General features: G+C 38.5%; 1 protein-coding gene across 2 annotated transcripts in view; it reads left to right on the top strand.

Moving 5' to 3' along the window:
- STK32C (serine/threonine kinase 32C) overlaps window positions 1-11,963 on the top strand; it is a 169,454-nt gene that overhangs the window by 141,058 nt on the left and 16,433 nt on the right. For both annotated transcript variants that reach the window (XM_019503014.1, XM_019503015.1), the window contains exons 2-5: window positions 340-491; window positions 7,744-7,917; window positions 8,611-8,648; window positions 11,743-11,832. In XM_019503014.1, coding sequence (XP_019358559.1) covers window positions 373-491; window positions 7,744-7,917; window positions 8,611-8,648; window positions 11,743-11,832 — 421 coding nt within the window. In that variant the 5' untranslated portion in view covers window positions 340-372. The remainder of the gene's footprint in view (window positions 1-339; window positions 492-7,743; window positions 7,918-8,610; window positions 8,649-11,742; window positions 11,833-11,963) is intronic.

Genomic DNA, 11,963 nt, shown 5'->3' with positions numbered 1-11,963 from the left:
GCGGTGCCCAGAACTGGATGCAGTACTCCAGCTGCGGCCTGACCAGTGCCGCATAGAGGGGGAGGATCACCTCCTTGGACCTGCTTGAGATGCATCTGTGGATGCATGACAAGGGGCGGTTGGCCTTCCTGACTCCATCCCCACACTGCCGACCCATGTTCATGTTTAGATCCACAACTTCTCACAGGCCTATGTCTAAGAAATACTTGAATTAACAATGTGTGTGATATGACAAGGCGTCTTTACTTCCTTTGAATTCTGCACACTTGTGAGTCCAAGAAGTTTCAGTGAGATAAAAGAGCAAGTAAAATATCTAACAATATTTCTTTATGATTCTAGGTGTGTATTGTGCAGAAGAGAGACACTGAGAAGATGTATGCCATGAAGTACATGAACAAACAGCAATGCATTGAAAGAGATGAAGTTCGAAATGTGTTTAGGGAACTAGAGATCCTGCAGGAAATTGAACACGTATTCTTGGTGAATCTCTGGTAAATATCTTCTCTGATGTACACTTTTTTGATGACTGTATGTATTCATGTGCACTTTGCTGTGACACTCAGCTGTCAGTTGTTGTGCTCTTCCCAAGAGGCCATGAAAGAAATCCAGTGAGATAGCTCTATCCCCTCAGTGGTTGCTGTCTTAAGAGGTTTGATTGTTAAGTTCATTTTAAAATGCATTTCACATTGTATCTTACAAGATTGAGATTTGTTTTAAATTAGTAAGTTTTCTTTCAAATCTTCCATAATCAGGTAATTGCTTAGCTACCACTTTTCAAGTTAAATTTAAAATAATCTGAGGTAATAATAACCTAAGGTAAAGCATGTTAGGGTGCAGTTTAGAAAATAAGCTTGAAGTTAAACACTTCTAGTAGTAAGATTTAATTAAACAGATAGTTACACTTACATGAGGACATGAGGACTCTGACACTTTCTGGTGAATTATATGCGATAAACTAGGTTTGCTCAAGTGACAAAGTACATAAGTTTTAAGAAAAGCATCCAGACAAAGCTGCATTTCAAAAGATTTATTGGCTAAAACTATTTGCATGTTCTAGGGACATCACAGCAAAAAAAAAAAAAAAAAAAAGTGAAATCATTACCACTTGTTCAGCAAACTGGTCATTTCATAATCTTTACCAATGGCCACACCATCAAGTTAGAACTGCTCATAGTAGTGACAAATTCCAAATTTAAAACTATGTTCAGCTCACATTCTCCTTTTGAAACACGATAGCAGTCTATTTGAATTGCCAGATGTACAGCATTTATTATTGAAAGCCACACTGTAAACATAAAATATTATGATGCTTTCAACTCGGCAATTAAAAGTGCATTCTTGTATTACTCTGACTTATTTGCATTATTAAGTTTTATGGAACTCAAATTTATTTGCAGATTATAGAAAATGATGCATTAAATGGCAAAGGTTTACAAATTCCTTTGGGATGAGTATGGTATGAGTATGATAGTGGTGATGTTTATTTGAAGCATATCTGCGCTGATATTGCTTTTCTACACTTTTGCATGATTCTCTCCTTCATCCAAGCTCTCCAAGCTACTCCTGCTGAAACTTTTGTCTGTCCACCACACTCAGACAGACCATAGCCTGTTTTTCAGGGATCAGTAGGGCTATCATCTTTGTAGTTTAGTCCCAAAAGCTGAATTAAAATGTTGCATGTTCAGAGATTTAGGCTCATGAGTGCATTTGGACATCAGTGCTTGTAAGATTCATTGGCAGGCAGGGTACAAAAACAAGACCACGCTATCAAAGCTTCTTAAAGAGAACATTAGAAAGGAGTAAAGCAGGTTGCTGGAAGATCTTGGGGACCAACTGGTGAATCTGCAGCTCTTATTTGTAGATAGTGGGGAAGATCGCATCCATGGCTGAGTGCTAGAAAGGAACTGGACCTGTTGGGAGTCTGTAAGGCAGTGAGAGCAAGAGTACCATACTAGGACAGGGGATGAATAGGTAAAAGGGGAGTGGTATCTTTTTACAGCCTAAACATTGATATTGGTTTGCTTAACTTCTGCCTGGCAGTTATTTTTTCCAGGTGGCTTCACACATTTTGTTGTTGCTCACAGTATATTCTTTCAAATGATGAAATATCTTTGTCTAAAACCACTATTTCTACAACTGCAATTTGGGGAGTATGATGAAAACTGGTAGCCAATATTTCCAGTCCAGCAGTTTTCCAAATTACATTCACACAATTGCATCTCTTAATAACAGCAGAAATGTATGTGTGATAGCAAAATAAAAAACACATTCACTTTGAAAGCAATGGGTGGACAAAAATGACATGTCATGTCAAAAACAAATGCAGCACATTAATAATACACATTGTTTTCCCTTGACAGGATATTTACTTTTTGTCATTAAATATGTACATTAGCCTAAAATCAGTCCCTCTTAATAGCTGTTGACCTGACAAACAACAGAATTAAGAATGTAGGGATGTAGAATGGGAAGAGGCTTCCTGGACCTAGAGAGTCAGTCTTAAAAATTTCCCACATCAAACCCCTAAACACCACAACTGTAAGGCATACAAAGCAATAACAACAAGAACACCCTACAATGCACCAAAAAGAAAAGGAGACAAAAGCAATGTCAGTGCCCTGCTGCTGAAATGGATGTGTTAATACAGAAATGATGGGTTAATATTGGATTCAGCATGATTAGCAGACATTTTCCTTAGAGAAGATTCATATAGCTAATAGCAGGACAGGCAGAATCAGCACTGATAGAATTGCTGGGAACATTTGTATCAAAATATTTTTTTTCACTAGCCAGTGCTAGCACTTGGGACATGTTAATATTTTTTCCTGAAATTCTAACTCAGCAACAATAAAAAAGCAAAATTACGAAGTGAAGGAATAATGTCTTAGGTAGTAGACTGAAGAAGTCAAGACAATTGCTATGATTTTCAAATTGCTATGCTGTAGTCATTAAGAAGATGGCAGAAGTCAGGTTTGCACCTTAAAGACTAACTAAATCATAGAATCATATACCATAAACTTTCATGACCTCTCACTTCATTGGATGCTATGAAGGACATGCACAGAGCAATGTATAAAACAGAGAAAATGATTTGAGTACAAAAGCTGTCTCCATTGTATACACTGGTCTATGCATGTGTTTTCACAGCACGTGTTAAAGGAGGTTGGGCTTATGAAAGCTTATGCTATATACATAGCTCTGATTTAGTTAGTCTATAGGATGCAAATCTACCCTGCAGAATTTCTGTTGGACTTCAGACTTACATGGCTAACTACCTCTCTCTGCTCATTAAGAAAATCTAGTAAGGTGTACATTTCCTCCTAGGACATACTTAGATTAATAGCAATTCATGATTCATCAGTTTCTCTAAGAAAAACTGCAGCCAAATATAACCATTGAAAATGCCTTTAGGGTACATCCAAAGTATGGTAAGCTTTTGACAGGAGTAAATTATTACAGGTTTTATGAGACCATTCTGTTTTTGCAAAAAACAAAGCTCCTTTTTCTGCTCTTCTATGTGTTAATTTGGCACATATGTTCACTTACTGTATTTACTTGACTACAAAATGAGGTGTGTCCCCCACTCCCCCAAATCAGCATGGGGAAAAAGCCCCTCATCTTATATTCCTGTTCAAGGAAACTTCCTTAAATACATTGTCTATCATTAAATTGCTGCCAAAGGCAGCATGTGCTCAGTAATGGAAACTAACTATGAAGTTGATTAAATACAGCCAACACTCAGCATGGCTATAAAACACACAGCCTGTATAGGGCAAACATACTAATAGGAACCTTTTTATTTGTGTGTGTCCGGTCCTTAAAAACACACAGGCAGTTGGTCCGCACGGAGGGAACTGGCACCAGGCAGGAGGGGTAGAGCCAGCCTCATATCTCCCACTTCGTGCCAAAAATGCATGATCTTAGCTAAAAGGATGAGATGCTGATGGGAACCTACCACAAAGATAACCAAGTGCAACTTCAGCTATACAGTAGCACCCCTTGCATGCAGTCTCCTTCAGCACAGACTCTTTTTAAGTAATGGTGAGCCACTACATTGAATATTTTTTAACTTCCTCTTCACTCTGACAGCTGAGATATGCCTTTCATTCCCATTTCCAATAATTCGTTTCTTTTCCAGCCTTAAATGTCTGGCAAACATCACCAAATAGAGTCCCAAACACTTCACCCAGAATCCCTCTGTCACCCCCTCTCAGCCTGTCACATATGATTAGTGTGAAGCCATGAGGTGGAGCCAGACAAGGTTGCGCCTCACATTTTTGGTGGGTCCCAGGACACCCAGTTCCAGTCGTGAGTGGGAAGGGCTAATTAGCAGATGGATCCTTTGGAGGGAGCATATCTGAAGCATGCAGACATACTGAGCAGAGCTGAGCTGGGGTCCAGCCCAATGAACTATCTAGTAAATTAGGAGCCTTTAGGCTGATATCATGCATAGTTTATACTATACATAAAGTAGGTACAAAGTGCTGCTTAAATGTATGTTTATGGAGTACCTGTGCTAAAACTTGCAGCAGTTTCAAAAAAGGTAAAATGCATTAATTCTGGATGAACTAAGTCTATAGGTACCTGTAGGAATTTGCCTATATGTAAATTACCACAGATATGTTTATTTCAAGATGAGCGTTTTCAGATTTGCCTCTCACTTCTATGTGCTCAGGGAGAGCAAGGTCTGATAGTAAGATGGGGCTGGAAAGAGCTGCAGGAGGAAGAAGCTGGGGGGTCAGAGGGCAAGGGGGCCCATCTGACTCTCCAGATTTATTTTCCCTGTTGTAGCAGTGGGAAGGGGACAAATTGAAAGCAAACCTATAATAATTAGATTTTATACCTGGAAAATTATAATGAATGCATAAATGTCACCCAAAGAACCTTGTCTACCTATGTCCTTAGACCAACACAGCTACAACCTACACCCCTGTAAATGTTCTGTATACGGAATCAAATTATGTGGGTCATCTTATATTCAAGTAAATACAGTACTTCATTTTCAAAATATTCGGAGAAATTTCAGTTGTGAAACATTGAGATAAACCTACATTGAGGAAAAGTCTGAAGTTAAAATGAGGCTCTTGAGAAGAGTTCTGAAGTATCCTTCTTAATGAGATGAGTCATTTCTGAAAGGTAATTGGGAACTGTGCAGCACTGGGTGAGTGGTTTGACTTAATAATTTTTACAATACACATAATAAGTACAGTAATGAAACCATGGACCAGATTTTGAATATCTGCTTTACAGTTTCACAGCATGACTGGGTACTATCAATGTGATGTGGCTGTGGAAAAAACTAATACAATTCCAGGTTGTATCAGTAAATGTATTTACATCACAGATCGGGAAGTATTAATGTCATCCATCATACAAGGAACTGGTAAGACCTCATCTGGAATACAGGATAATACAGGGTAGAGTTCTGGTCACTCATTTCAAGCCAGATCAGTTCAAACTGGAAAAGAGAATATGTGTTAGCTAGGATGTTCAGAGGAAGAAAGTGCCTGTCATATGAGAGGGGCTGAAAGAGCTTGACTTGCTTAGTGTAGTGTGATGAAGGCTGAGAGGGAATACGGTTGTTCAGTATAAATACATCTGGGAACAAACATTAAAGAGAGAAGTTTTATATAAGTGCAGAAGAATATACCCTAAATTGGCCATGAATACATTTAAACTAGAAATAAGAAGGTTTCTAACCCCTGGAGAATGAAGTTCTGTAACATCCTTCCAATGAAAGTAGTGGGAGAAAAAACCTTGGTGAACTTTAATGCAGATCTTTATAAATCCATAGGCAGGATTAGGTGGTTTCCTGCAATAAGAGGGGCCTGGGTTCACTGTTCCAAGAGGTCCCTTCCTGCCTTATACCCTGTGTTCCTAAAATCTAACCATTCTGCACTTAGTTTCAGGTGCTTTTTAGATAATTTACTTGATGGTACCCACAAAAGAGATCGGGGTCTATGCTGCACAATGCTAGCCTTAAAGAAAAGCCAATTAATTGTGTTGCTCTGGTTATCTCTACCCAGCCCTGCATTGTGCAGTATACACATAACCTAAAGGCTTGCTTTTCAGAACTAGGCACCCACAATTTCAGAAGGAGGGGAGCTGTGGAAACACAAAATGATATAAAGAGCACTTACAAATAAAAGTGTGGGTGCAAAGGTTCATCCACAGTTATTTCTGCTGGCAAAAGCATAGATATACGATCCAAGAGATCTGAGTAAGGTCAAGCAGAAAATTAGACCCTAGAAACCTTATGTTATTTTCAGCTAAGTAAATATGGAGCCTCACCTTGGGTGGTGCTTAGTTCCTCCCATAATATGCACTTAAATAACTCTCCGTTCCCACTGAGCACATCCTAACATTAGCCCTTTGCTTGTCTTTACTTGGAGATATATGTACATTGGAAGGTTTAAAAAAAATAAGTAGCAGGTATTGGTAACATCTGATGGCATTTGCCCTCAAGCTGCCCTGGGGTAGGCTGTGTGAGGTTCTATTCATACGTGATGTGTGGGGGAGTCACAGGGGGCATGTGACCTCCCCCCCAATTTCTGCACTGATGGCAGATAGGCTGCAGCCCAGCTGGAGCCAAGGCCCATGGGCAGCAGCAGTGGTGCAACTTCTGTACTAACAGTGGGGCATGGGGCTGCAGCTCAGCCAGAGCCAGTGTTCAGCAGTGGTGGGGGTGGCAGTGGCGTCAAGTTGTGTCCCTCCATTGTCAATGCTTACGCATCATCCATTGGCACCAGTGAATTTGCATATTGTATAATACAAGGACAGTCTGGCCAACTGGGTAGGACACAGTCTATAAGCAACACCCCACAGACATAACAAAGGAAGGGTGGGCATCAAAAAGTCTTTACAAAATCTAGGTGCCCTCTCAATGTTGGACTAACAGTGAAAATATTAGTGATATAACTTTGAAGTCTCAAAAGCTACACTTATAACAGCTTTTCCCAGTTTATGGCTTGTATTGTACCCAAGAAGCACCACAGCCATGAGCTGAATGGACAAACCTTTGAGGAGGTGCAGCAAAATACTGAGTCTATAAGGTCTGTATCACTCCTGCACTTGGGCAGTTCTCCTCTGGCTATCATAGGTCCTTCACTGTCTCCAGAGGTTACTAGAATGGTGGAGAGAAGCCAGATCAAGGAAAAAGAATTAGCATTAATGCTGGCCTTGTGTTATATAATAAAGGAGAGAGTTGCTCTGGGTAACCTACTCGATATCAGCAACTCATTAGAACTAATGGCACAGAGCTTCATCAGATAATTATGTTTGGCCTGCTGCTCATTAGTCCAACACAGTATTGATTATATTAGGAAGAAAGTTATTTAAAATATAGAAGTCAAATAAAAGCTTTAGATATAGTAATGGACAGTACAAGTGGTATGAAATTAATTAGGATTGTTGCTCCTTCATTGAAATGTTGCATGGAAAGACACATAACAGCTACAAAATGAGGATGACATCCAACAAATGAATTCACCCACATGTAATGTACCAATCTTGGGTTAAAAAATGAAACAGTATCTTGAATCATGCGTGCATAATTAAAACAATGTAAAAGTTGATGCTGGCATATGTTTGTAACATTGCTTGGGCAAATGCAAGGTTTGTGGTTGTTATTTCACAGGTGCTGTATAATTGTTGGGGGGGGGAACCAAAAACCTTTCCATCATTTCGTAGCACCCATGAAAGTTGCAGGGTGCTATGCTGTTAACTCATCTTTGTTTTCTGTAGGTACTCATTTCAGGATGAAGAGGACATGTTTATGGTAGTAGATTTACTCCTAGGTGGCGATCTACGATATCATCTTCAGCAAAATGTTCAGTTTACAGAGGAAACAGTGAAACTTTATATCTGCGAGATGGCACTAGCTCTAGATTATTTACGAAGTCAGCATATTATTCACAGGTACAGCAAAATCTGTTACTCTCAGCTGTTGAAAACTGTGCATTTAAATAAACCAATACAGATAACTGAGATTGTCAGGATCATTAGACAGGGCAGGGCCATATCCTCACCTGGTATAAACTGGTGTAGCTTCACTGGGGTCTACATTTGAGTTTAAGAGGAATTTGTCCCTGTTAGATTATAGTGTAACAAGAATCTCAACATCATAAGCATTTGTTATTCAGAGACCAATTTCTATTTAAAATGAACCTGGCTATACCATCTGCTGGACAAAAAGGGATTCTGCCCTCATTTGTACTGGGTGTAAAATTTGGAGTTGCTCTATTGCTAACAATCGGCATCACTTAAATTTACATCAATGTAAATAAGATCCATATGGACAAGTATTTGGGTGAGTTCTCAAGAATTATTCACAATGATCTTTCAAGTATTAATTCTCGGAGAAGGTTTGGATAAACAAGGTCTAAAAGTTTTGTTCCAGCCCTTTCACTTGATTAAACAGAAAAAATATTTATCTAATCAATATAAGAGAGGTGGCCCATGCTATGAATGTTTTCTTTCAGGCTAAGTTATTTTGTTCTATATTCTTCTACACTAATTATTGAGTCACAAGCAATAGTTCTGTTTTTCCTTTGAGTTGCTTCTTCCATGAGCTATGAGCTGATCTTACATATAACTTTTTTTATTTTCCAGAGATGTAAAACCAGACAACATTCTCCTTGATGAACAAGGTGAGAAAAAACAAAATCTGTCTAGCTCTATAGGTGTGATATTGTGCATATCGTGGGCTCTTTTAATACATGGACATAGTATGCACATAACACCCCTGGCTCTGATTTGGTAGTATTTTTATTAGTATTACTTTATTTTTACACACAAGATATTCAAGACAGTAGAGAATGAAGCCCTAAATAGGTTTGTTATAAATTAAGGCTGTAAATTTTAAAAATATATAATCACTCTGATAAATATGTGACTTTTTCTTCAAAGATTTTAATATTAATACCTTCAAACTCAGGCGTATTACCACTACACTGTTTTAATAAACAGTGTTCAGTATGTGTTTCCATGATAGGTTACCAAGATACCATACTTGCCTTTTCATCTTTGGAACCTTGGAGTCAAGAAAAGAAGTATGGGAACTTCATGCTGAATTTTAGAAATACAACTAAAGTTACCTATCCACTCCAGTGTTTTGGAAGTTTGTGCTCCAAATTAAAAATGGCAACAAGAGCATAAACAAAAGGATGCCTATGAGCCCAGTTTCTCCAGCAGCCTTAGAGCAAACATGAAAAGGTGGACTTTACAGCAGCCTGCTCACAAAGTTGACAAATCTGGCTCTAACAAAGTGGAAATTAAATTCTACCCTGCACTAAGAACTTACTCCCAGCAGCTTTATATTGAGGAAGCTCCACTGAATGCCTCTGTTTATTTCACCTGTGGCAGTTCATAATACAGAGAAAGGGGAGCAATCTCTTGGGTAACTAAAAACATGTTGGTGTATGTTGGTTCAAACCACCAGCTGAAGCTTTGCCTGGAAATTCACTGGAAGCCAATGTGCAGATTCATAAAGCACTGAAAAAAAACTTATAAATAAGAAAAATGTGATATAATAGGAGGAAACAAGAGGTCCAAATAGGCTACAGTCTGCTATTGATTCATGCATATAATCTGCATAAATATCCGTGGGGATATGCAGATACAGGACTGAAAATGGCTTCCAAAAAAAAAAAAAAAAAAACTGATTTTCTTTGAACTAGATTTCTAGCTTGGTTTGAAAGTTACAATTCCTCAGGCAAGTTTTGAAATAAGCTCTTGACCTGCTGCATCTCATGTCGGATCCTTCTCATCTGCCTTGTGACAGAGTAAATGAATTGACTACAAATTTTAATATGCTACTTTTAAGGTCATTTTAATATGATGTGGTTATTATACAGGTAATCTATGAATAGCCACCTAAGCAATATGGATATGGAAGATGGGACTGGCGTGTAGCCAGCCTCTTTTAGAGAGCAGCCTTGTTTACGCAGGAAGTACAATCTGAGCTAAGGATTTAGGAACAGTGGGGTTCACTACAACAAAAAGTCTGTTATGCTAAACTGGAGTGTGGTGAGGTCTTGTTTTTCTCTGTACTGAAATCTCTCAAGGACCTCATAGAGAGTGTTGCATCTTCCCTCACAAATGCTATGTTTTTGATCCAAAGAAGACACTTGAATGCAAACTGGCCAGTGAGCTTATGATGATTTTTAATCATATGCTTGACAGTTTGTCCACGTAGCTCAATGTCTTTGGGTCTTGCAGGGCAGGCAGCATCATTCTTATTTGCATAATTCATATAGCTATCAAACAGCCTCTTACGCAAGGAAAAAAAGGGAGGGATACGGTACAGCCAGCCCGCTTAAACCACAAACAAAGTCTCTCTCTAGGTACTCAGCAACAAGCCACATAATATTTAAGCTGTATTGATTTATACAGCAAGGAAAGAGAAGAAGATATTTGGTCCTGCCTGAGCATGTTGTATTGCCCCATGCATGATTAAAGCTGCAGAAATTATAAATAGGGGCCTAAATTGTGGTTTCACATATTTCACAGAAACTGTGAAAAACTGCGTTGTCCACAGTCACTGGGAAATCTGGCAATGGCCACAATTTCCTGTGAAATCAATCCCCCAAAAAGCAGTAGTGAGGTAGACTAAGTGAAAACATCCTCTGTCAATCAGTGGTGAAAAGTGGGGCCACCACAAAATGCCTGTGAAATCAGCTCTGCACATCATAAGTGGGCTGCAAAAAACCTGTTGTCATGCTACAACTTAGGCCCCTAATTATAAACACAAACATCCTGAGGCTCCTGTTTTATGGTACTCACCGCAACCAGGAGACTGCCTTCTCTTTCTTCACCTGAGTGGTGGGCAAGATAGTGAAAATCAGCAACAGGCAGTAAATGCAGCCCTTACTTTGATTTGCCCATATGTCAATTCTTAATAGCAACAAAAAGCACTTGTCTAAATGTATGACTTGTATAGGAAAGTACATAATAGATTTTATAATAACATTAAAAAATCTTATGATCTGGAATGTCAAAAGGCTTGGAGGGAGCTGAATGCTTACCTAATTAATTCACACTTCTTGGCTGTACAAGACTGGGATGCAGTTCTAACAAGAATAGATGGTTTCATGAGCTTTTCTAAGACATTTTTTCACAGTATTATTTTAAGTTCTGTTTTTGGTCCTGATTACCATGGTTTACCAAATAAACCATGTGGAAATAGGGAAAACATATCTAGACATTTTTATTTGACATGTTAAGTGAGGAGTCAGCTAGGTTGGTTCCAGTTTCTTCCTATGGTTTGCTACATAGGAAGTCACTAATGTTACTCCAAGTTTGGCTGATAATAGTCAATTGGCTTTTATCTAAAATGATTCAAGGAAACATCATTTCTATTGGTGATGTTATGGCAAGACCTCAGTACCATATTTTCCTCATCTTCATTGCTTTATATAAGATTTAGAACATTATTATATCTTCATGATGAAAAATGTGAGATAATCTAGAATGGCGGTCCCCAAGGCACATACACTAATAGATTTAAAGCTTTCTAATCTTTTGCCCATACTTTTTGTGATGGTACATTGGGCCTTTCCCTCCCTCTGTGCTTAATTCTGGCACACTGTGATTACCTGCTTCTTGTTCAATTGTGCTCATACTAACAGAAACTGAAGCTTTGGTAAACTATTTAGAATCAAATGCTTTCTGAAGAATGTAAAGTGTTTCTATAAGTTCCTTTTTATTTTATTAATTACTTAAAAAACACACTTTACTTTTAAGGTCATGCACATCTAACAGATTTTAATATTGCAACAATAATCAGAGATGGTGAAAGAGCAACTGCGTTAGCTGGAACCAAGCCATATATGGGTAAGATATAATGATCATTCATTATTTCCATATTTTACTTTTGAAGCATGCTCACCATTTGCAATCTCTGATTTGCATCCAACACCCAGAACATTTTGATATACGTGAATTATTCCCCCTAAAAAGTTCTT

This window comes from Gavialis gangeticus, unplaced genomic scaffold, assembly GCF_001723915.1.
Source record: "Gavialis gangeticus isolate Ggan-Ray unplaced genomic scaffold, GavGan_comp1, whole genome shotgun sequence".
Classification (NCBI taxonomy): domain Eukaryota; kingdom Metazoa; phylum Chordata; order Crocodylia; family Gavialidae; genus Gavialis; species Gavialis gangeticus.
Note: the sequence above shows the minus strand (reverse complement) of the source record. Positions and strands in the feature narration are given on the sequence as shown.